Source organism: Bos indicus, chromosome 11 (genome assembly GCF_029378745.1).
Source record: "Bos indicus isolate NIAB-ARS_2022 breed Sahiwal x Tharparkar chromosome 11, NIAB-ARS_B.indTharparkar_mat_pri_1.0, whole genome shotgun sequence".
In the NCBI taxonomy this organism is placed as follows: Eukaryota; Metazoa; Chordata; class Mammalia; order Artiodactyla; family Bovidae; genus Bos; species Bos indicus.
In genome coordinates, this window is record NC_091770.1 from 46182782 (window position 1) to 46209547 (window position 26766).

At 41.8% G+C, this 26766-nt stretch overlaps 1 protein-coding gene across 1 annotated transcript; it reads right to left on the reverse strand.

The window, feature by feature from the left end:
- Positions 1 to 7893: 7893 nt before the first annotated feature.
- Positions 7894 to 18955, reverse strand: IL1A (interleukin 1 alpha). The gene is made up of 7 exons (XM_019970253.2): positions 18889 to 18955; positions 18202 to 18256; positions 16837 to 16885; positions 14959 to 15181; positions 13264 to 13437; positions 11423 to 11544; positions 7894 to 9233 (listed from the first exon to the last, which is right to left on the reverse strand). The coding sequence occupies exons 2-7, from the start codon at positions 18246 to 18248 to the stop codon at positions 9042 to 9044; spliced, it is 807 nt and encodes a 268-aa protein (XP_019825812.1). The 5' UTR covers positions 18249 to 18256; positions 18889 to 18955; the 3' UTR covers positions 7894 to 9041.
- Positions 18956 to 26766: the final 7811 nt, after the last annotated feature.

Genomic DNA, 26766 nt, shown 5'->3' on the forward strand with positions numbered 1-26766 from the left:
GGTTAAAGCGTCTGCCCGCAATGCGGGAGACCTGGGTTCAATCCCTAGGTTGGGAAGATTCCTTGGAGAAGGAAATAGCAACCTACTCCAGTACCCTTGCCTGGAGAATCCCATGGGGCTACAGACCCCACCCACTCCAGTATTCTTGCCTGGAGAATCCCATGGACAGAGGAGCCTGGTGGGCTACAGTCCATGGGGTCACAAAGAAGGGAAGTTATGACCAACCTAGATAACATATTCAAAAGCAGAGACATTACTTTGCCAACAAAGGTCCGTCTAGTCAAGGCTATGGTTTTTCCTGTGGTCATGTATGGATGTGAGAGTTGGACTGTGAAGAAAGCTGAGCCCGGAAGAATTGATGCTTTTGAACTGTGGTGTTGGAGAAGACTCTTGAGAGTCCCTTGGACTGCAAGGAGATCCAACCAGTCCCTTCTGAAGGAGATCAGCCCTGGGATTTCTTTGGAAGGAATGATGCTAAAGCTGAAACTCCAGTACTTTGGTCACCTAATGCAAAGAGTTGACTCATTGGAAAAGACTCTGATGCTGGGAGGGATTGGGGGCAGGAGGAGAAGGGGACGACAGAGGATGAAATGGCTGGATGGCATCATCGACTCGATGGACATGAGTTTGAGTAAACTCTGGGAGTTGGTGATGGACAGGGAGGCCTGGCGTGTTGCGATTCATGGGGTCGCAAAGAGTCGGACATGACTGAGTGACTGAACTGAACTGAAAAATTAATAAATAGGAACCCCCAGTAGATTAGGGAGACCAGCAGGGGGAGATGTCATATCCTGTGACCATAAGTAAATAAGTGAAAGTTGCTCAGTTAGTCTGACTCTTTGCGACCCCATGACCTGTAGCCTGCCAAGCTCCTCTGTCCATGGAATTCTCCAGGCGAGATACTGTGAACATAGCAAGCCCCATAATAAGAAGAAAGACTCCTTTTCCCTGACAAAGACTTGCCAGTGAAAAGCCAGGGACTCAGTTTATTACAATCCCCTTTCCCCAACTTTCTTTCTCCCCTCTTTATAGAGCATTTTTCTTCACTTGACTTGAATGCGGTGGCTTGCTGTGGTTGCAGACCTCAAATTGCAATTTATGTAATTCTTTATACTGAAGTTGTTTCAAAGTTTAATGAACAAATTATCAACTGCATGCAGTATTTTCCTTGCATTAGTTTCTACAATTAAAAAAAATAGTGTTAAAACTTCTGTTTATAAAAAAAAGAGACATATTTCCTTCTGAATGAAGTTAGCATCCTGTCAGTAAGGAAGAAGGGGAGATGGTGATTGTGTGGACTACTAACAGTGTTCATCATATTCTTCTCTCTCTGATGTCACTTTTAAGATTTTACCTACTATAAACCTACTGACATCTTCCAAATCTGTATCTAGTTCTAACTTCTCTTGAGTTCCAGACACATCATCATCTGCTCATTTTACATGGGTGTCCTGCCATTAGCTAAAATCATGTATCTAAAATGGTACTCATTATGTTTTATCCTGGAGCTTAGCACTCCATGCGTGCTCAGTTGTTCACTTGTGTCCAACCCTTATGACCCCATGAATTGCAGCCTGCCAGGCTCCTCTGTCCATGGGATTCTCCAGGCAAGAATGCTGGAGTGGGTTTCTATTTCTTCCTCCTGGGGATCTTCCCCATCCAGGGATCGAATTCATGTGTCCTGCATCTCCCAGATTGGCAGGTGGTTCTTTACCACTAAGCCACCTGGGAAGTATTTCCACCAAAAATACTGATTAAGACACCACTGCTCACCCACTACACTCAGTGCCCACAACCCTGCATCAGGCCACCGCCGACCCATGCCTCCGTAAGAGACTCCTGAATACACATGGGCAAGTCTGGGTCAGTCTCTTTTGGGTCACAGCTCCTTTCACACAAGGTTCTGTTTGTGCCCTCCAAGAGTCTTCTCCAGTCTTGTGTAAGTTCTGGTGACTCTATTGTGGTGTTAATGGCAACCTCTTCCAAGAGGGCTTATGCCATACCCAGGTCTGCTTTACCCAGAGCCCCTGCCCCTGTTGTAGTTCACTGCTGACCTGTACCTCTGCAGGAGACACTCAAACACAGTTCTGTCTCAGTCTCTGTGGGGTCTCTGGGTCGTGGTGTGCACAAGGTGTTTTTGAGCCCTCTTAGCATCTCTTGGACGTGGGGTAGCTCCTCTCGGCCATGCTTCTGCGAGGTCCGTCACAGCTGGCGTGCTTCTGCCATGTGGTCCATCGCAGCCGGCGTCAGTTTTCATTCCAATCCCAAAGAAAGGCAGTGCCAAAGAACGGTCAAACTACCACACAACTGCACTCATCTCACCCACTAGTAAAGTAATGCTCAAAATTCTCCAAGCCAGGCTTCAGCAATACGTGAACCGTGAACTTCCAGATGTTCAAGCTGGTTTTAGAAAAGGCAGAGGAACCAGAGATCAAATTGCCAACATCCACTTGATCATCGAAAATGCAAGAGAGATCCGGAAAAACATCTATTTCTGCTTTATTGACTATGCCAAAGCCTTTGACTGTGTGGATCACAATAAACTGTGGAAAACTCTGAATGAGATGGGAATACCAGACCACCTGACCGGCCTCTTGAGAAACCTATATGCAGGTCAGGAAGCACCAGTTAGAACTGGACATGGAACAACAGACTGGTTCCAAGTAGGAAAAGGAGTACGTCAAGGCTGTATATTGTCACCCTGCTTATTTAACTTCTATGCAGAGTACATCATGAGAAACGCTGGGCTGAAAGAAGCACAAGCTGGGATCAAGATTGCCGGGAGAAATATCAATAACCTCAGATATGCAGATGACACCACCCTTATGGCAGAAAGTGAAGAGGAACTCAAAAGCCTCTTGATGAAAGTGAAAGTGGAGAGTGAAAAAGTTGGCTTAAAGCTCAACATTCAGAAAACTAAGATCATGGCATCTGGTCCCATCACTTCCTGGGAAATGGATGGGGAAACAGTGGAAACAGTGTCAGACTTTATTTTTCTGGGCTCCAAAATCACTGCAGATGGTGACTGCAGCCATGAAATTAAAAGACGCTTACTCCTTGGAAGGAAAGTTATGACCAACCTAGATAGCATATTCAAAAGCAGAGACATTACTTTGCCAACAAAGGTCCATCTAGTCAAGGCTATGGTTTTTCCAGTAGTCATGTATGGATGTGAGAGTTGGACTGTGAAGAAAGCTGAGCGCCGAAGAATTGATGCTTTTGAACTGTGGTGTTGGAGAAGACTCTTGAGAGTCCCTTGGACTGCAAGGAGATCCAACCAGTCCATTCTAAAGGAGATCAGTCCTGGGTGTTCATTGGACGGAATGATGCTAAAGCTGGAACTCCAGTACTTTGGCCACCTCATGTGAAGAGTTGACTCACTGGAAAAGTCTGATGCTGGGAGGGATTGGGGGCAGGAGGAGAAGGGGATGACAGAGGATGAGATGCTGGATGGCATCACTGACTCGATGGACATGAGTTTGGGTGAACTCTGGGAGTTGATGATGGACAGGGAGGCCTGGGGTGCTGCAATTCATAGGGTCGCAAAGAGTTGGACACAACTGAGCAACTGAACTGAACTAAGCATCTCTGGTGGGTGTGGGATTTGATTCTAAACGTGACTTTGCCCTTCCTACAGTCTTGCTGGGGCTTCTTTGTGCTTGGACATGGGGTATTTCCTCAAAGTCGCTCCAGCGCCCTGCAGCCGCTGCTCCAGTGCTGCGCAGCTGCCACTCCAGTGTAGCAATGTGTGCATGGGACCTTTTGAAGGAGGTCGCCATTATCTTCATTACCTCCATCACAGTTTGGCCCCAGGTGGATGAAAGGAAGGGAACACAGCCCCACCAATCAACAGAAAATTGGATTAGACATTTACTGAGCATCCCTCCCCATCAGGACAAAACCCAGTTTCCCCCTCAGTAAGTCTCCACCATCAGCAAGCTTCCATAAGCCTTATATCCTTCCCCATCAGAGGGAAGACAGACTGAAAACCACAGTCACAGAAAACTAACCAATCTAATCACATGGACCATATCCTTGTCTAACTCAATGAAACTATAAGCCATGCTGTGTAGGGCCACCCAAGATGGTCGGCTCACGGTGGAGAGCTCTGACAAAATGTGGTTCACTGGAGAAGGGAATGGCAAATCACTTCAGTATTCTTGCCTTGAGAACGCCATGAACTGTATGAAAAGGCAAAAAGATAGGACACTGAAAGATAAACTCCCCAGGTTGGTAGGTGCCCAATATGCTACTGGAGATCAGTGAAGAAACAACCCCAGAAAGAATGAAGAGATGGAGCCAAAGCAACAACACCCAGCTGTGGATGTGACTGGTGATGGAAGTAAAGTCCGATGCTATAAAGAGCAATATTGCATAGGAACCTGGAATGTTAGGTCCATGAATCAAGGCAAATTGGAAGTGGTCAAACAGGAGATGGCAAGAGTGAATGTTGACATTTTAGGAATCAGCGAACTAAAATGGACTGGACTGTGTGACTTTAACTCAGATGCCCATTACATCTACTACTGTGTGCAAGAATCTCTTAAAAGAAATGGAGTAGCCATCATAGTCAACAAAAGGGTCTGAAATGCAGTACTTGGATGCAATCTCAAAAACAACAGAATGATCTCTGTTTGTTTCCAAGGCAAACCATTCAATATCACAGTAATCCAAGTCTATTCCCTGACCAGTAATGCTGAAGAACCTGAAATTGAATGCTTCTATGAAGACCTATAAGACCTTCTAGAACTAACACCCAAAAAAGATGTCCTTTTCATTGTAGGGGACTGGCATGCAAAAGTAGGAAGTCAAGAGATACCTGGAGTAAAGGCAAATTTGGCCTTGGAGTACAGAATGAAGCAGGGAAAGGCTAATAGAGTTTTGCTAAGAGAATGCACTGGTCATAGCAAACACCCTCTTCCAACAACACAAGAAAAGACTCTACTCATGACATCATCAGATGGTCAGTACTGAAATCAGATTTATTATACTCTTGCAGCCAAAGATGGAGAAGTTCTATACAGTCAGCAAAAACAAGACTGGGAGCTGACTGTGGCTCAGATCATGAACTCCTTATTGCCAAATTCAGATTTAAATTGAAGAAAGTAGGGAAAACCACCAGATCATTCAGGTATGACCTAAATCAAATCCCTTATGATTAAACAGTGGAAGTGAGAAATAGATTTAAGGGATTAGATCTGATAGACAGAGTGCCTGAAGAACTATGGACAGAAGTTCATGACACTGTACAGGAGGCAGTGAGTGATTAAGACCATCCGCAAGAAAAAGAAATGTAAAAAGGCAAAACGGTTGTCTGAGGAGCCTTACAAATAGCTGAGAAAAGAAGAGAAGCCAAAAGCAAAGGAGAAAAGGAAAGATATACCCATTTGAGTGCAGAGTTCCAAAGAATAGCAAGGAGAGATAAGAAAGCCTTCCTCAGTGATCAATGCAAAGAAATAGAGAAAAACAATAGAACGGGAAAGACTAGAGATCTCTTCAAGAAAATTAGAGATACCAAGGGAACATTTCATGCAAAGATGGGCACAATAAAGGACAGAAATGGTATGGACCTAACAGAAGCAGAAGATATTAAGAAGAGGTGGCAAGAATACACAAAAGAACCATACAAAAAGATAATCAGGATGGTGTGATCACTTACCTAGAGCCAGACATCCTGTAATGAGAAGTCAAGTGGGCCTTAGGAAGCATCATTAGAAACAAAGCTAGTGAAGGTGATGAAATTCCAGTTGAGCTCTTTCAAATACTAAAAGATGATGCTGTGAAAGTGCTGCAATCAATATGTCAGTAAATTTGGAAAACTCAGCAGTGGCCACAGGACTGGAAAAGGTCAGTTTTCATTCCAATCCCAAAGAAAGGCAGTGCCAAAGAATGCTCAAACTACTGCACAATTGCACTCATCTCACATGCTAGCAAAGTAGCGCTCAAAATTCTCCACGCCAGGCTTCAACAGTATGTAAACTGTGAACTTCCAGATGTTCAAGCTGGATTTAGAAAAGGCAGAGGAACCAGAGATCAAATTGCCAACATCTCTTGGATCATCGAAAAAGCAAGAGTGTTCCAGAAAAACATCTACTTCTGCTTTATTGACTATGCCAAAACCTTTGACTGTGTGGATCACAACAAACTGTGGAAAATTCTTAAAGAGATGGGAATACCAGACTACCTGACCTGTCTCCTGAGAAATCTGTATGCAGGTCAGGAAGCAACAGTTAGAACTGGACATGGAACAGACTGTTCCAAATCAGGAAAGGAGTATGTCAAGCCTGTATATTGTCACCCTGCTTATTTAACTTGTATGCAGAGTACATCATGAGAAATGCTGGGCTGGATGAAGCACAAGCTGGAATCAAGATTGCTGGGAGAAATATCAATAACCTCAGATATGCAGATGACACCACCCTTATGGCAGAAAGTGAAGAACTAAAGAGCCTCTTGATGAAAGAGGAGAATGAAAAAGTTGGCTTAAAGCTCAACACTCAGAAGACTAAGATCATTGCATCTGGTCCCATCACTGCATGGCAAATAGATGGGGAAACAATGGAAACAGTGAGAGACTTTATTTTTTGGAGCTCCAAAATCACTGCAGATGGTAACTGCAGCCATGAAATTAAAAGACGCTTGCTCCTTGGAAGAAAAGTTATGACCAACCTAGATAGCATATTCAAAAGCAGAGACATTACTTTGCCAACAAAGTTCCGTCTAGTCAAAGCTTTGGTTTTTCCAGTTGTCATATATGGATGTGAGAGTTGGACTGTGAAGAAAGCTGAGTGCTGAAGAATTGATGCTTTTGAACTGTGGTGTTGGAGAAGACTCTTGAGAGTCCCTTGGACTGCAAGGAGATCCAACTAGTCCACCCTAAAGGAAATCAGTCCTGAATATTCACTGGAAGGACTGATGTTGAAGCAGAAACTCCAACACTTTGGCCACCTGATGCGAAGAGGTGACTCATTTGAAAAGACCCTGATGCTGAGAAAGATTGAAGGCAGGAGGAGAAGGGGATGATAGAGGATGAGATGGTTGGATGGCATCACCAATTCAATGGACATGAGTTTAAGTAAACTCCGGGAGTTAGTGATGGACGGGGAAGCCTGGTGTGATGCAGTCATGGGGTCGCAAAGAGTCGGACATGACTGAGTGACTGAACTGAACTGAACTGAACTGAGCTCACCCACTCTGCAATAGCGGGAAACTGTGAATCATCTTGAACTACTCCTTCCCCATTAATTCCCACATCTAATTCCAAGATCTCTTGATTTCAACTTTTTCCAACTCAACATACTTTGTATTCATGCTTTCCAAAAGGATTCATTAGTCTTTAATGTGGTTCTGAATATGTGAATTTGTATAAACACATGAACACACATGCTGCGTTTAATACAAGTTTTAAATGAACCAGGGAATATTATCATTCCTAATGCCATTTATGCATACTGACAAGCTAAAAAAGAGGAGAGAAAAAGCATAAAATCTGGGTTTAGTTTTGTAAAGTAATACTAATTATAGTTATTTTTATGAATTCTTATCATCTGTTCCTAATTATACCATGAAGTAAACTAATGGTTAAAATGTGCCAGATTTATTTTTTTAAGCTTTATTCAATTATGATTGATAATAATGTGTCAGTTCTCATTGTTGATGGTAATGTAACACTACGATTGGATCATAACTTTTAGAACCTAGAAGGAACATTGCTTATGTTCCAGAAACGAAAGTTTAGATAACGCTTGTTTCATGGTTGCTAAAGTTAAGTTCATCCCATTTTAGCTAGTAGGATTTGATAACAGATGAAACTGAGTAACACAAAAATGCCAAATCAAGTTTAAAGGCAGAGGAGTGAAAGATTTTGGCCAATTAGCATCTCAGACAAACAGGGCAATTAATATAAATTTATTATCATAATCACAGGGCTCCCAGGTACTGGAATACAGAAGTTCATGACAATGGAAAAGGCACTTTGAACCAAAGTGCGTTAGTACCTCGGACTTACTCAGCCTAGAAAACACTGTCTACTATTATTGAAGATACCTGGTCATACTCAGAGATTGCAAGGAATTGCCATAAATATAATAATATGTTATAAATAATAATAATATCTTAGAAATAATGCTTATAAATATATATGCATATAAATAATAACTTAAAATAACATTTCATGCTTTGCATTCTTCTTGAGGCTCAGCTTCAAGAAAAATTTTACTTAAATGAACTCATTGGCATAAAATACTGTTGAGGTAGGAGGGCTATAGTCATCATTACCTTGATTTTGAAGATGGTCAAACTGAGACCCCGGAGAAGGCAATGGCACCCCACTCCAGTACTCTTGCCTGGAAAATCCCATGGACAGAGGAGCCTGGTAGGCTGCAGTCCATGGGGTCGCTAAGAGTCGGACACGACTGAGCAACTTCACTTTCACTTTTCACTTCATGCATTGGAGAAGGAAATGGCAACCCACTCCAGTGTTCTTGCCTGGAGAATCCCAGGGACTGCGGAGCCTGGTGGGCTGCCGTCTATGGGGTCGCACAGAGTTGGACATGACTGAAGTGACTTAGCAGCAGCAGCAAACTGAGACCCCAGAAACTTATAGTATTTGATAAAGGGTCCATCAGTGGCTTAAAAGTAGAAGCTGAGCAGTTGGAATGAAATTGTGTGTCCACGGCTTATTCCAACTGCTGTCATGGGTATTAGTATTCTTATGCCTTAGTTTACTCATCTATAATATGGAAAGAACCTTTTGTAGCCACAGATAGTAGCCTCAGTCCTCCCAAGATTATTGTGCAGAATAATAATTAAATTGATTGGTAGTTTGCAAAGTATAGGGTGTTCTTTAAATAACAAGCAACATTATATGTTAGTGTTGGACTTTGTGTTCTCTCTTACAAAGAGAGTAAACATTCATTTAGAATTACAAAAGCTCAGCACATGCTCAGCGAGTGACTAACAGTGAAGGGCTCGACTCCTTCATGTACATAGTACATACGGATGGTCACCACTTTACAAGTAAGTAGAGTGCACAGTCAAGGCTATTTTTCCAATATCTGAAAGTCAGTGATCGAGGGCGGCCCACTTGCCATGTGCACCAATTTTTCTTGCTTTGTGGCAATAAACAACTTTGGATGGGCAACTGATTTGAAGTAGTCCATAGAGCCATGCTTTTCCCAGAAGAAGAGGAGGTTGGTCTCATCTTTGATGATTTTGGGTGTCTCAGGCATCTCCTAGGATACAGAGAACAAAGATCTGTTAGAGAACAAGAAGATGCTAAAAAAAGAAGTGACCTCAATCCTTTGGCATTTGGCCTTCGTGAGAAACACAGCACTTTAGGACTATGACTACGTAACATGATGATACAAGTTCTTCATTTGTTCATTCCAAAAGCGTTCATTACATGCCTATTAGATGTATGGCCCCATCTATTCATAATAATTAATTTCCTTAGTTAAGTGGAGAGAAATCCAATTTCATCATGCAGATTGCCAAGTACACTAGTGTCTCGTTGTATCCTGGCAGGTAGGGTGAAACATCGCCTCTAACATGGGCATAAAGCATTATCAAATTAGTGCTCAAATCTGAGCACTAATGACTCTAAGCCCTGAAAACCTTTTGACCTCTAAATGTCCAAAGCATACTTTGGGAAAATAATTTAGAATTCAGACATGTTTATCTCTGTATTTAAGTCAACAATTGAAAGTAAAAAAAAAAAAAAACCCACCTCAACACACACAACTTCCCAGGCATATCAGCAGTCCTTTGATATGCAATCCTTTGAAAGGCAATCCTTTCAAGACAATTTTTTGACAGTTGTAATCTCTTTAGATCATACTCCTCTTGTGAGTATGAGAAAAGTCTAAAAGTGCTTTCATGGAAAAACAAAATTCAAATTCTAACTTGAGATGCTTCTCTGTTCTTTTAATCTAAAAGAACTAAACATCCTTTTGAGGTTTCCCTGGGGTTTTCAATGTCAACAAGGATTTTGTTTTCCAAACCTATTTTTCTCCTGTTTTTTCCCCCCTATCTCAGTAAATGGAATCTCCCCTCTTCCTTCTGTTGGTTCAATTTCCAAAATATAACCAGATTCTGTCTCCTTCTTTTCACTTGTCTCACAATTCTCCTCACTCACCCCAACTGTTATTACAGCATCCTAATTGGACTCTATTGCCTCCTTTCTATTATATTCTCCAAGTTAGAAAAAATATACAAAAACAGGACACTTCTCAGTTTGAATTCCTTTCCTCTACTTATCTTTCCTCTTTTGCAGAGTACCCTAGCTTCCAGATCCTTGGGTGTTCCTTCTGATCTTTAAAACTCGCCTGTAACCTCTTGAAGGTCTAGGGCTAGGCGCACTCAGACCTCTCTATTTGGAATGCTCGCCCCATCACCCCTTTGATGGTATACTCCTTTCTATTGACAGCTCTCATCTCACAGGGAGCTCTGTCTAAACAGTACGGTCCTATTTTCTCTCTCAGCACACTGTTCATTGGCTTTACAGCATCTTGCCCTTTTTTTTGCTGGTCTTTTGGCTCATCTACTGTCTGTGTCCCTTGGAAGATTGAGTTCTATAAGACTTTGGCTCACTACTGTCTACTGAGCTGTTTGACACTCTGCTTGAAAACCAGAAGGCTCTCAATAAACAACGTTTGTTGAATGAATTCACGATTGAAGCTACTGCCCAACTCTGTAGACATCACTTTCATCTCACTTGATCCAGGAAAGAAACACATGCACCCACATAAATCCTAGTTAGGGAGGGACTGGGTGGTGAATTATACATTTAGTGAATAAGAGTCATCTACTAGTCAGTGGAGAAACATTTGGCTGTAGTGGGCATGTGTTTATGTCTTTATGTTCGGACGGGAAGGTGGTAGTGGAGATGAGGCTGATGACACAGAAAACTGGCACCAATGAAGAGAGGGAGGAGGTAGAGTCAGAAGGCCAGGGTTTGGGGCTTGGCTCACAGCTTTTTGCTTTGTACCCTTCGACAGGTGATTCATCCTCCCTAATCTCAGTGGCTTACTGAATTTCTTAGAGGCAGACTCCATTGTCCTAACGCCTACTATCACGTAGGTCAGGTAAGTGTCAGTAGAGCTCAAAGAGGGATGGAATAAATAGATGCCCAGGAATGGGAGGTGAATAAGGATCAGGCAGGGAAAAGAGCAAGAAGAAGGCAATTTCCCTTTTATGTACTTTGCCACTGCCATCTTGCTCCGTCTTGCTGTCTCACAGATCCTGCCTAGAACTGCCTCTGGGGATAGTGGGTCAGAAGTAGGATGGGAAGGTAGGTAGGCAGGTGAAACTGTGGTAGGAAGGAAAGAACTGGATCATCCTGCTATGGGTGTCTGCCTCTTGGGATCATCTACAAATGCATGGGCTGTAAATGAAGGTAAATTGGAGACTGGGAACAACTGACCTTTAGCAAGACGGGTTCGTCTTCATTTTGAGCACTCACAAACAGTTGAGTTTTTGAGATTCTTAGAGTCACAGGAAGCTGAGAATCCTCTTCTGATACATAAGCAACCATGTCAAATTTCACTGGCAAAGAGAAAAGCCAAAAAAGAAAGTAAATCCATTGTATTTGTAGAAAAGCAAGTGTTCATGAAGATGCTGTGTGTGTGTGTGTGTGTGTGTGTGTGTGTAGTTATGTCCCCAACTATGATGTAAGTACCTGAAGCTCAGAAATGGAATTTACATTGATACATCTTTGTATCCCTCACAATGTCTGCCATATTCACTAGGCAAGTAAATACCTAATGACTTTAGAATTTTCTATGTTGAACAAATGTTTGTGGGTGGAGTATTATTGAATCTCTTATAATTATGTTAATGGGATAAGACCCTGGAATTTGTGAAGTCATGAGTAAAATGGGGAGATTTAGGGAAGCTGATCCATTCATATGTTGCTAAGAATAGTGAAAAGCAGTTCAGCTTTCCTTAGAGAGCAATGCTTAATAAGAGCTATAAAATTATTTATGCCTAGAAATCCAGCATTTGGAATATGCTCCAAAGAAATATCCTCATAGGAAAAGAAATAATTTATACAAAGACATGTGCAACTGAATTATTTAGAGGAAACCCTGGGCACCTGCATAGCAACATGACTGAATATCCTAGTGCCATTAAAAATGGCAAATAACATATACTCTGTCCATATATGGGCAAATTATGTGAAATAATATCAAGTAGGAAAACAATTTATTTTGTAGAACACAAGATAATTTGTGAATGTCATAGAGTAGAAAGCATGTTAGCTGAAATATACCCAATCAGAAACAGCCCTGCTTGTTAGCACAGAGTAACCTCTTTTGATCTCTGGAAATCATTTTGTTTACTGATGACATGTCCTTAAGCTAAAAATATGTGCAACATGGAAGCTGGCTCAGTGTAACAAAATTTCTTGGATCCTAAATTTCATTCTTCAGAACACATGCAAATCTTCCTGTTTTTTGTTTTTTTTTTCCTTTAAAATTATTGGGTGCTTTGCATCACAATTATGTTATCAAAGATAAGGATTCTTTCTAGTTTGGTGTTATTAGGAAGTTTGATCAGCAGGCTCCTCATTGGCTTCTGAGTAAATTTGGGTAAGTCATTATATATTTCTGAGACTCAGTTTCCTTACCTTTAAAATCTGAGGATAAGAGTGTCTCAGAGAACCAAGGGAGATAATACCTCAGAAAGCTTTTTACTGCATTTAGTGCTTTCAGAGCTAGGACACTTGTTAAAGCTTTCAGATTTGGCTGAAGTTTCTGGCCTAACCCAGAAGTTTTTTTTTTTTTTAAACCAGGGGTGAAGTGCTTCATGTGCAAAGCCAGGAATCTAGAAAGGTTTATTCTTTAAAAGCAGAAAGCTTAAAAGAAATGCAGAAATAAAAAGGTGAGAAGAGGGCTTCCCTGGTGGCTCAATGGTAAAAGAATCCGCCTGTGAATGCGAGAGACAAGGGTTTGATCCCTGGTCCAGGAAGATCTCACATGTGGTGGACAACTATTTAGCCACTGCTTGAGAGCCCAGGAACCACAACTATTGAGCCCTTGTGCTACGACTGCTGAAGGCTGAGTCCCCCATAACCCCATGCTCCCCAACAAGAGAAGCTACCATAATGAGAAGCCAGAGCACTGCAGCTAGAGAGTAGGCCCTGCTCCCCACAACTAGAGAAAAGCTCTTGCAGCAATGAAGACCCAGCACAGCCAAAAATAAATAAATTAAAAAAATCATTTTTTTTTTAAAGATGGGGAGATGACAGAATTGTCCATTTACCTGCCTCCTCCAGATTATTTAATGTAGTAGCCGTCAGGTATGGACCTGACATATCTCGAATTATACTTTGATTGAGGGCGTCGTTCAGGATGCATTCCTGGTGGATGACTCTCATAAAGTTGTATTTCACGTTACTCTGGAAGCTGTAATGTGCTGATCTGGGCTTGATGATTTCTAAAACCATTATCACAAGCTTAGATTAATGTCCAAGTACAAACACAGATGATGTATCTTCTCTAATACAAGCATACAAAGTAGTTATTGAAGGCACCTGAAGAATATCCCCAGGGAGGTGAGGAAATTGACACAGAAGTGAAATCACCCTATCAGCAGAATTGATTTCAGGATTACCCCTGTGGTTGCTGCTGCTGCTGCTGCTAAGTTGCTTCAGTAGTTTCCGACTCTGTGCGACCCCAGAGATGGAAGCCCACCAGGCTCCCCTGTGGTTACTTATCTCTAAAAACTTAGATTCTTCAGGCAATGGTGGTTTTTTTTTTAAAGAGATCACATGTACAACTTTTTTGGTTGTTTGAAGGTTTGGAAGTAACTGGGAAGACTCCTTGTATTCTTCAACTACATTTTCGAATGAATGCACCCTGAGAAAAGAATCCACTAAAAATTTTATATGTCACTGAGGTGCCAGTATAAATGTCTGCCATCTTTTTGCTTTAAAAAAGTTTTTTTTTTTTTTTCTATCTACCACCTTTCTGAACGGTGGTATGTTTCAAAGCTTTACAAATCTTCATGGCTCTGAATAATTTTACTTCCAGGAATCTTTTATCACTGAGGAAATATATGATGACAGAAATCAAGATTTATTACAGAAAAGACTGTAAGGAAAGTAATGTAGTGCTAGCAGTGGTAAACTCTGTGGGGTAGTGTAAGTAATTTTATTTTTTTTCTTGTATTTTCTAGGTGAACACGTGTGATCAACTGTTACTTTAAAAGTATTAGATTTATAATTCACGAAGAGGCTTGTACAGAAGAGCCATGGGAGAAAACTCATGACATCTATAGTCAGGTAGAAGTGATATGATTTGATGCTCTACCCTTACACACTGTGAGATTTTGGGCAGGTCACTATCTCACTGAGCTTAGTTTCCTCACATATAAAATGAGAATGCAGGGTTGTCTGAAGGTTAGAGATAATGCAATCATTAATAAGTTAGTAGTGTTTGTAGTATTAGCAAAAGTAATAATAACAATAATAGCGAACATTTATTAGGTATTTTCTACGTGCCAGGCATTATTTTCATTCAGAAGCTAGCAAGTGTTGACTCATTTAATCTTCACAACAAGTAGGGGCTTGGATTAACTCCATTTACAGTAGAGGAGACCGAAGAACAGAAAGGTTAAGTAACTTGCCCAAGACATAACTAGTATGTGGGACAGCATAACTTGTAAGTGGTCACTCACTAACGGTATATAATTACTTTCTGCCAACAGGCTAGAAGTCACATGACTTAATCATATGGCCACCAAGTAAGCCTGTGAGCACATATGCTAAGCTCAAGTACCTACTGCTCTCTGCCCTTTGCAGAAGGATAAAAATTAATTTTATTTCTTATAATTATCAGACAAATGGGTGGTTGTCCTCTTGTTACTCTGATTTTAGGTTTTATTTTCCCCTGTACTCTGCTGTCTGCATTTTCTTGAAAACAGAAAACAAGGATATTATTGTGTTTGACCCCTTACCTTCTTCTGTATTATTGGCAATGGCTTCCAGGTCATCATCGGTGATGAACTGATTTAAACTCAACCGTCTCTTCTTCAGAATCTTCCCACTGGCTGCCACCATCACCACATTCTCCTTGAAGCTAAGCTTGGATGTCTTAGAGGTTTCCGAGGTATCCAGGGACATAAACTTATTCATCTGGTCCTCACGAAGTGGCTCATAGCTTGCATCATAGAAGGACTTCTGCGATGAAGGAAAATAGAAACTAAGAGGCCAGTGAACAAGACTCCTTTATAGTAGGAGTTTTATTCAACAGTCTCAGAGAGAAGAGTGGCCATTTTGGCCTTGGCAACCCACGTTTCATTGGACTTTCTCTCCCCGCACTCTCCTTCCCCCTTTCCTCTGTATCCCTCCCCTTTCCCCTTTTCCTCCCACCTCTCCTTTTAGGATTTCCCTCAAAGGATGTGATCTTGGCAAGGTTTTTTGTTATCCCTCTTCAGACTCAAAAATGAGACCTTGTTATACTTAGTGAAGTAAGTCAGAGAAAGACAAATACTGTATGATATCACTTACATGTAGAATCTAAAAAATAATACATGGCTTCCCTGGTGGCTCAGTGGTAAAGAATCCCCCTAACAAGGCTCACTTCCACAGGAAGCTCTGTGGAGCAATTAAGCCCCTATGCCACAACTGTTGAGCCTGTGCTCTAGTGCTCGGGAACCACAACTACTGAGCTCACACGCCGCGGCTACTGAAGCCCATGCGCCCTAGGGCCCACGCTCTGCAGCAGGAGAAGCCACCCCATGGAGAAGCCCGAGCACTGCAACAAAGAGTTGCCACTGCTTGCTGCAACTAGAAAAAAGCCCGCGCAGCAGTGACCCAGAACAGTCAAACATAAATAAATAAAATTATTTAAAAAATAACTTGAAAATACAATGAACCCATATACAGATCAGCAATAAACTCACAGACATAGAAAACAAACTTAATGGTTACTAAAGGGGAGAGGGAAGGTGAGGAGGGATGAATTAGGGGTATGAGATTAGTAAATTCAAACTACTATGCATAAAATAGATAAGCAACAAAGATATACTACATAACACAGGAAATTATATTCAGTATCTTGTAATAACCTATATCAGAAAATCATCAGAAAAAAATGTATCACTGTACTCTACTCCTGCAGCTAACACAGTATTGTAAATCAACTACACTTCGGTAAAAAAAAAAAAAGATGTTGTGATGAGACAGGTCTTCAAGTGATGCTAGTGAGTAACTTAGCCTTCCTGTTAGTTCTTCCCAGAAGGCTAAACGTCTACTTGACAAGGCTCAAATATTTTAGGAATACTCCTTTAGATACAGATACAGCTTTTAGAGTCACTATCAAAGACACACAAAGCAGGACCTATACTGTTTTGTGGTCTCTTAGCGAAATAACACAGAATCTGAATGACTGCAGATTTTTTACTTTCAGTTGGCCTGCTTCCTCCACCTCAGCTTCATGGACTATTAGATCTACAAAGCGATCTCTAATCTCTGGAGCTGATGTTAGAGAGGATATCCACAACATATCATTTAAGATCCCTGGGGAAGTAGCCCAAGGGGGCTGGCCCGGGAGGGCATAAGCAACTTTCTGATGGAAGGCTGACCCAGGAGATTTCATTCTTGGAGTTTCAGGTTCATTCTGCTCTGTTCTGGGAAAATCCACTGAGATGAAGGGTGCCATCAGCTGTTAGTCTAGAGAAGGAGCTGGCCTCACTTATCATGAAGAAATGAATCTCTCTGGACTTCTAGTGAAGGCAAAACAAATGCATCTAAGATTCAAGCTGTTGCTGTTCTAGTAGAGAAAATACTGTGTAAGGATAGCAATCTTCTAAGAATTACAGTCATTTGCTTACCTGATTGAGAGAGAGGTGGTCAATTTCAGAAGTGTAGTCTTCATTTTCACTGTTAAACAAGATGATGAGAATTTAATTCTGTTTGTTGTATCACTACATTCACTGGGCAACATATTTTAATAACCAAACTAGCCTTGGGTAACACACATGCATAGCCATTATTGTCATCTTTGAAAATTAAGGACTTCTATGCATTCACATCCATACAGTAATTTGTACCTGATAATCTGAAATTAGTAATCATCAGGCCAGGCCTTGAACTTTACTTGTATTCTATCGATAAAAATGAGGCTTGGCCAATTTACTATATAGCACAGGTACTGTAACCTATAATGGAATATAATCTGAAATACATATATACATATATAACTGAATCACTTTGCTGTACACCTGAAACTAACACAACTTTGTAAGCTAGCTATACTTCAATTAAAAAATTTTTTAAATTAGCTCCCCCTTCACCAAAATAAACAAATAAATGAGGCTTGGCTAACGGATTGAAGAGTGGTAATTGAATTTCAGGGAAAAAATTTAAACTTAAGAGAGAAATCCTTTTGAAGCACTTCATCTAAATTTGAATCAAATAGGTTATTTGTTACACTTTGCTTTCATGTATTCACTAAAACAGATTTAATCATTTATACTTTGCAAAACATGCAGGCAATATTTCCACTGTCTACTTTGTGTTAGTGTGTAGGTAATGTGGAACACTGCATCTGTTTAAGGTGTTCTACAAGTTAAACTTTTTATTTATTATCTTTCTTTCGCGTCTGAATGAGACTGACTGCGTAGGTTTCACATGCTCAAATTGCTGTGAAGCCATTTCCCATTCCAGATTGAGATCAAGAAGTTTTCCTAAGAAAGGTTTCTCTTTCTGACAATCTATTACTGTAGCAGGGCATGTGAATTTGACTGAAGCTGGGTCTAAGTAGATGTTGAGAATTGCTAGGAGTCAGGAGACCTTAAAAGTAATCTTTCTAAAATGGTCATCTCCCTGTCAACAATTTCACCTTGGTTTACCTACTAGATGCTTAATTTCCCTGAGTCTTCTCTGAATCTGCCCTGACTTCAGAGATAGAACACATCTCTACAGCCTCTACTGGTCTTGCCCCATTGATAGTTACTGTAATCCTAGCTGAATTCTTTCTTTCTTTTTAAAAAATATTTATTTTATTTACTTGGCTCAGCCAGGTCTTAATTGCAGCATGTGGGATCTAGTTCCCTGACCAGGGATGGAACCCTGGGTCCCCTGCATTGGGAGCACACAGTCTTACCCACTGGACTCCCTGGCAAATCCCTCCTAGCTGGATTCTAATGTGCCTTGCTTCCCTCATTAAGTCACAAGAGACAGAATCTCTTTTCTACCTGTAACAGTTCTTCAGGTCTTCAAAGAGGTCAGGGACTTTGGCCATCTTCACTTCTGCAACAGAAAACACCAGTAGCTGTCAGTCTGGCCATTGTGTGAATAAGACACCTGCAAGGGGAACCACCTCCCTTCTAAGACACTTAATGAATGACTGAGCTCACACCCAGCATTCTTCTTTTCACTCCCTTTGAATGATCTGCATATGTATTTGCCTCCTCTGCTAGACTGTAAACTTCTGTTAGAATCTCGGTATCTCTTAGGCATCCAACCCAATGCATTGCATTTGGTAGGCATTTGATGAAAATTTGAATAAGTAAAAAATCAAAACTGAAAAACCTCAACAAGCATGAAATATTTAATTTATACAGTTGCAAGAGAGAGAAAGAGTTAGAAATTCCCAGTTTTCTCTGAATAGTTTTTGATAGCAGAGAGTACCCCCAAAGGAAGGCTTGGCTGTAATCTCATGCTCTCATAGGAAACCAGTTCCTCTGTTGCTCAATTTCCCACCAGCAGAGAGAGAATCATTTTCTGAAATCTGACTATGATTCTAATTCACCCGCCAAACCAGAGTGGGACGGCAAAGGAAGGAAGAGGCTTCAACTTCAGAGAGGGCAATTTGAGAGATCACAGCCAAGGAGGAAAAGCAAAAAATACTATAAGAGCCAAACATGTGATAAGGACGATACCTTTGCTGAACCGAGCTAGCAACAATGAGATGACTGGCTCCCTCGTCTTCGCGTGGAGGCTTGAACTGAGTCAGGCTACTTCGCCTTTTGTCTGCTCCGGAGTGGGCGTGGCCACGATTGCGATTGCGTCACTGGGAATTTACAAGAATTCTGTTTTGTATGTCAGTTCATTCAACCTATACCGGTCCAAATAATGACAAATTATATACTTGAATATAGTGTTTCCAGGAAAAATTCCTAGAGATTCCAGGAGTTTCTGACTTGATTCATTTATTTATTGCTTTTGCTGTTAACAGTTTTAAACGTGTGGTCTTAGAAAAGGGGGAAAGAGCAAGAAATTTAAATTTCTAAAAGTATTTGGTGGGGGAGGGAGGGAAAAGTCCTCAAAGCAGAATTGTAGATGGTTAGAGTTGGAGGGGTGCTTAGAAGCTTGTGTTTCGGCTTAATTCGTTTATTGCACCCCGGGGCTGAGTATGACTTGACAGCCCCTGGCAGCTAAGGAGTGGGTCTTGAGGGAAGCCTATCCATCTTTTCTGAAGAGGGACGTTTGCTTGAGTAGCCATAAATCACTCTGAGTGTGGGAAGACAAGCTCCCAGTTAGGGCAGGGTAGAAGACGGAAAATCGACAGTCAACCACTGAAGTCAATCCTTTTACTCCTCTAAATACTGTCAGTCTGTTTCAGACAGAAGTGACAGAGCTTTATGAGAAAACTCTATGCCCTGGCTCATGTTACAGCAAAGTTACCTTCTACCAGAGCCCAAGGAGAAGTCTAGTCTTCTCTAGGTTAAACCCAAGGTATATTAGGATAGCTGGAGACTCAGGGAGTAGCTGGATTCAAGGGAGATTGGGTGGACTTCCCTGGTGGTCCAGTGGTTAAGACTCCACACTTCCACAGCAGGGGGCATGGCTTTGATCCCTGGTTGGGGAACTAAGATCATGCATGCCATATCGCATGGCCAAAAAAAAAAAAAAAAGATTGGGAGAAAGGAAGGAGGAACTCTTATACATGAAACTGATTCAGTGTTGCCTGGCTGTTATCATCAAAGACTTTTTAAGTATCCCGAAGATGGCCCAGTTCAGGTGGCAGAACACCAGACTCAGCAGATAAATGTTTCTGTTTTCCTGGTTGGAGTTTAAGCCACATAATTTTAAATAAAAGAAATGGATGGAGGAATTAAAAAAAAAGGTAAAGAGAGAAAGGCAAGGCACCAAAGTGCAACATGTTATTGAAAAGCAAAAAAGCTTAGAACCAGAAGTCAAGTGTGAGTAAGGTATGCTGTTTGGTTTTGTTACTTGTAAATGATGAGGCTGATTTTGTGATCATTAAGGTCTGTCCTAGGTGCAAAGTCTCTGGTTCTGATTCTGTAGCCCAGTTCAGTTCCTCCTGGTCATAGACCTGGTGTTATAATAGTTATGAACAAGAGCCACAGAAATAAATGGTATCCTGGATGCTGTCCTGTGCTCAGTCGCTCGGTTGTGCCTGACTCTTTGTGACCCCATGGAATGTAGCCCACCAGGCTCCTCTGTCCCTGAGGATTCTCCAGGCAAAAATACTGGAGTGGGTTGCCACGCCCTCCTCCAGGGGAACTTTCCAGCCCAGGGATTGAACCCAGGTCTTCCGAGTTGCAGGTGGATTCTTTACTATCTGAGTCACCAGGGAAGCCAATCCTGGATGCAGGCAATGTAAATGTAGGACCAGGCTGGGTCCAGCTTGGGGATCTCAGAATGGATCCTCTTGTGGACAGTGATGGCAGCCAATTCTCTACATCTGTGCTTCCCTTTGGGCTCCCCTGGTGGCTCAATGGTAAAGAAGACGTGGGCTTGATCCCTGGTCAGAAAGATCCCCTGGAGAAGGAAATTGCAATCCACTTCAGTATTCTTGCCTGGGAAGTCTCGTGGACAGAACAGCCTGGCAGGCTATAGTCCATGGGGTCGCTGAGAGTTGGACATGACTGAGCACACACACATGCACGTGCTTCCCTTCAGGCAACACAGAAATATTAAGCCCGATCACCCCCTCTTGCCTCCTACAGATCTTGTGAGAACTATTACTAAGAAACAATTGCAAAGCACATTGTAAATGTGGGCTGCTATGGAGATGCGACTAAACAAAAATAATAACAGCGCTAATGATGGATTCTGTTTCTTGGGAACCTGTATAGTCATCACTGTAACACTTTAGTTCACTGAAGAAAATATCGTTCATATGAAAATAGTAATTGGAAACTTCAATAGGGAGGACATTTTCAGGTGAAGGCCTCCACCGAAACCCTGAAGATACCCAGTTTCTGGGAGGGATACATACCACCTCTTTGGTAATCCAGGAAAATACCCTTGGTTGTATTGGCAGTGGCAACGCCCATCCTGGCCGATGTCACATCTCAGTTGTAGAAAATTCCTCAAATGTGGTTGTTGAATTCTTCAAGGAGGGTTTGAACGTTTCTTTCTAGTCAGCCAATTCTGGTTGGAGTCTTTTTCCAGGACGTGACTTTCCTTGAAACCAGTTTTCAAAGAAAGAACAAAAATGTGGGTGAGGTTTAGAGAGTGAGAGGTCCTTGCTTTGTTTTGGGGAACTGCTTTTCTGTGAATGTGAACAAAACTTGACTTGTGAGTAAGTCTCAGCATCAGAACCCCTCTTTCTCAGAAACAGAGAGAGAAACTTATGGAACCCCAAGAGTGTTTGGAGGTTGTCCTGCGACTGGGACTTTGGGTGGTTTCATGTTATACCCACTTCTTGATTCCGAGGAGACCTCAACGATCCTTCTTTAGTCCTATTTACCTACATCATTAAAAAATTTTATGGCTCACTTCTTCTGTGGCGGGTATTTTGCTGGGCATCGGTATATTTTCTTTCATGATTCACAAAATTAGGTACGTGGGATAGATGATGTAGTATTTTGGTTGGTGAGTAGATACGTTTTACGAGCTTGAAGGCTGTGGGTCCAAAAAGTCACAGTGATACTTTTCATTTGGAAACTGCTTTACGTAGTTCACAAAGAGCTCTCACCCAGGCAGTCTCGCTGACTACCTGCTTTACCTATGAGAGATATGGATCACCACGCCCTTTTACAGCTGAGGACTCTTGAAGAGGTTAAGTGACCAACCTACAGTCACAAAACCAGCAGAAGCAGCTCTCGAACTCAAGTTTCTGATTCCAAGCCCAGGCTTCTCTTCCCACTGCATATAGATTGATGCTTATCTCTTATCACCACCAATGCCAAGTGACAGGGCTGAAATGGATTGTTCTTAAAGATCTTTCCTGCTTTAAACAGCCTATCATTCAGTGATTCTGGGGTTCTTTGTAAAAGAAAAAAAGATAAACAAGGAAATGTTTGAAATAGCTTCCCTCTCTTCGTCTCCAATGAAATACCACTTTTCTCTCTGAAATACAAGAAAGGGGTGAAGGTGGTGAGTGTACTCGAGTGCATAGTCCTGGTAGAGTCTGGCTGAGGACTTTAGTGATGCTCTTGCCTGTGTACCATGAAGATGCGAAACGTCTGTATGCATCTTGGGGACCAACTTTAAAATCATTGCAAATAGTGGGATGTAACAGGGTGTCTGAACAGAGAGAGAAAGGTAACTCCTCTCTGTGAATTATCGGGGGATGCAGTGATTTCTTTTTAAGAGGTGAAAAGCCTCTTCAGAGAAATAAAGTGTGCAGAAACCATCACATGCAGAGATTTTTGTTTTAACTGATGCCCTACGTAGTTGTAATCTGCTTTTTTAAAATTTAAATTTATTTTTAATTGGAGGATAATAGCTTTACAGTATTGTGTTGGTTTCTGCCATATATCATGAATCAGCCCTAAGTACACCTATATTCCCTCCCTCTTGAACTTCCCTCCCACTTCCCACTCCTATAATCTGCTTTTAAATTCCAGTTAGTGGGAAAGAGGAAAGGATCTAACAGGTAACCTTGTCTTTGATGTTCTGGGTGTTATACTACATTATCTCCTTTAATCCTCTAATCACACGTGTGGTATGAGGTCAGTACTCTTATCACATTTACAGAAGAGGAAGTCAAGATCCAGAGACTTGAAGCAGTCTATCTAAGGCCTCGAGGTTACCAAATTGCCGAAACAGGATTCAGAGTCCAGAGTTTCCAGAGTTTCACTCAACCACGAGGGACTCTCTTTCTCTTAGTGTGACCTCCTCCTTTCTTTTGCCCTTGTTGATGTCTACTTTTTCCTGCTTTGTCTTGTTAGTCTATCAAAGGACCTAGAAAGATATGTTGGAGAAGGATGCACTGCAGACACTCGAAATTAAACTCTTACTTGATCAAAGAGGGAGTCACTCAGAGGGAAAGTAAAAAGTCCCAAGGTCACACAGAGACCTCATTATGAGAGTGGGAAGGAAAAATGAAAACCGTTTCTTGATTTCAAAATACCCTACTATCTAGTGCTACTGACTCTTTTTAATTTTATTTTTGGTTGCATTGGGTCTCTGTTGCCACTTGCATGTGGGCTTTCTCTAGTTGCAGGGAGTGGGGACTTTTCTTGTGGAGCACAGGCTCTAGGCATTTGGGTTTCAGTAGCTGTGGCATGGGCGCTCATTAGTTGTTACTTGCTGGCTCTAGAGTGCGGGCTCAGTAGTTGTTGCACACAAGCTTAGTTGCTCTGAGGCGTGTGGAATCTTTCCTGACTAGAGATCCAACCCATGTCCCCTGCACTGGCAGGTGGACTCTTACCCACCATGCCGCTAGGGAAATCTGACCCTGGCTCTATGATAAAGAAAGGTTAGGTTAAGAAAAAAATCTTTTTATGGTGTCTCACCAGTATGTGAAAAAGGAATTAACAAAATGAGATTCCATTCAGCGAGCAAAACCATCTGTATTTTCTACTCTTCTGGAAGCTGACAGTAAAGGCATTCATCGATAATCCCCTCAGATCAGTTCAGTTCAGTCACTCAGTTGTGTCCGACTCTGCGACCCCATGAATCGCAGCACGCCAGGCCTCCCTGTCCATCACCAACTCCCGGAGTTCACCCAAACTCATGTCCATCGAGTCGGTGATGCCATCCAGCCATCTCATCCTCTGTTGTCCCCTTCTCCTCCTGCCCCCAATCCCACCCAGCATCAGGGTCTTTTCCAATGAGTCAACTCTTCGCATGAGGTGGCCAAAGTACTGGAGTTTCAGCTTTAGCATCATTCCTTCCAAAGAACACCCAGGCCTGATCTCCTTTAGGATGGACTGGTTGGATCTCCTTGCAGTCCAAGGGACTCTCAAAAGTCTTCTCCAACACCACAGTTCATAAGCATCAATTCTTCGGTGCTCAGCTTTATACAAACTGAGATAAAAGTGTTGTGAGAGCATCGAACAGAAGAGCTAGTCTGAGATTGGGAGTGGGTAGTTCAATGGGAGAGGGAAGAGGGAACATTCCAGGCAGCACAAAGGCTGTGGGGGTCAAATGATGAAATGAAAGTAGGGCATTGAGGCTGGAGCCTAGAGTTGATGGGGGGAAGGGACCTAAGAAGGTGGTGAGATTAGAGGGGAAGGAAAGCAAGAACCTGTCAGACAGGGCCTTGTGTTGCCCCCACTAAGCTCTTTACCCATTTAATTTTGGGTAAACTTTGAGCAAAAAACTAAGATCATGGTATCCAATCCCATCACTTCATGGTACATAGATGAGAAAACAATGGAAACAATGGCTGACTTTATTTTCTTGGGCTCCAAAATCACTGCAGATGGTGACTGCAGCCATGAAATTAAAAGACGCTTACTTTTTGGAAGCAAAGTTATGACCAACTTAGACAGTATATTAAAAAGCAGAAACATTACTTTGTCAACAAAGGTCTGTATCTTCAAAGCTATGGTTTTTCCAGTAGTCATGTATGGATCTGAGAGTTGGGCCATAAAGAAATCTGAGCACTGAAGAACTGATGCTTTTGAGCTATGGTGTTGGAGAAGACTCTTGAGAGTCCCTTGGACTGCAAGGAGATCCAACCAGTCCATTCTAAAGGAGATCAGTCCTGGGTGTTCATTGGAAGGACTGATGCTGAAGGTGAAACCTAATACTTTGGCCACCTGATGAGAAGACCCTGATTCAGGGAAAGATTGAAGACAGGAGGAGAAGGGGGTAACAGAGGATGAAATGGTTGGATGGTATCACCGACTCGATGGACATGAGTTTGAGCAAGCTCTGGGAGTTGGTGAAGGACAGGTAAGCCTGGTGGGTTGCAGTCCATGGGATCGGACACCACTGAGCGGCTGAACTGAACTGAACTGAAACTTTGGGCAGGTGCTCTGAGAACTCAGAGAGCAGAGGGGTGGCTGTAACTTTCTCCAGATGGAGAAATTCAAGTTGGCAGAGTCAGGAAGGGACAGTTTCATGATCGGTTAGCAAATCCTTATTTAGCTGTGATCTCCTCGCTTTGCATAAAGCTTATTTGTTCCCTAATGTATGTGCTTTCTTGTTTCTATTTTTTTAAAATTTTCTGTCCCGGGCCAGGGGTGGCTGGTCTCAACCTGCGCTCGTGCGGGTCCCCGGGATCTCAGTGCACCGGGCCACCGGCACCGGCTTCGGGGCAGAGTTTGCCGCTTTCTTGTTTCTAAATTCGCTTTCATTTTCTCTTGGGGTGGTGGTAAATAGGGCTGTGTCCCCTCCTTGCCTTCTCTCTTGACCCTGTGTCCCTTTTTCTCTCTTTCACAGACAAGCTATATAAACCAGAGCTCATCAGAAAGCTTCCTGTGTGGCAACAGACATGTTTGGGCCTGTTTCTCATTTTCTTCTTTCTGGCTAATTGTGATTGCTTAGTTAGAACTGCATTTTTAAGTAATTTCATTTTCTTTTGAGTCATTTTTTCATAGGAGTCATGTTTATCTCTGGTCTGAACTTGTTTCTCAGTTAAAAAAAGCTTGTATTACTTTTATGGGTTCTAAAACATGCAGATTAAATATTGCCAGGGAAATTTTTAAAAAATGAAGAAAATACACCCCCTCTTAAATTGAATAACTAGAAATATTCATTATTACTGTTTTGGTGCATTTCCTTTCAGTCTCTCTTTTTTTCAAGCCATGAATCTATTTGTTTCATACAAATGAGATACCCCAAGTACTTTCATATTTGCTTTCCTGGGATTTAGGGAGTATATATTTGGTAGACCATATTCATCAAATATTTGTCTCATTTCTGGGGTGAATTAATAAGTGTCTGTCTTTATTTCCTGGTCTCCCTTGCAGTTAGATTAGATACACAGTTTTTCCAGCTAGTGCCCTGTGAGCCGGAAGTGAGACAGGACTTGTCACATCTCTAGGGTGATGCAATCAAGGGCCAGTGTTCGCCACCATCATTGCCAAGTTCCCCTGATGCAGCAACTTCAGAGGTCATGTGTTCCAGAGGGTGTAGTCACAAATGCATGAGGTGTGGGCGGAAAAAGCCTGCGATTAGAACAATCTGCATTAGTGTTAACCGTACTGAGATTTTAGGACTTATTTGTTACCCAGGTATAACTTAACCTATTCTGACTACTACTATGTATGACCATCCTTCCTTTCTCCATCACAAACTCTAAGATGACATATACTTTTCCTCAAAACTCCTCTTTCATACAGTCGATTCCTCCTTGGACAAAAGTGTGTCTTAGAATTCTTCTGGTTACATTCTTCAACCTCTGGGAGATGACTATTCCACTAAGGTCAATCAAGAATATAATCAGATGTTTTCATTTTGGCTGAATTTCAATTTCAGATATAAAGATCAATTAACTGTGAAAGCAAAATAGCCAATGATAAAGTTGAATTAACCTCCCGGAATAGAAACACATAATAATTACATTAAAACTCTAACCTGTATACGATACTTTACAGTTTTTCAAAGCATTTTTTCATCAACAAAACTTTTGAGTTGGCTCAAAAGTTTGTTTGGGTGTTTCTGTATAA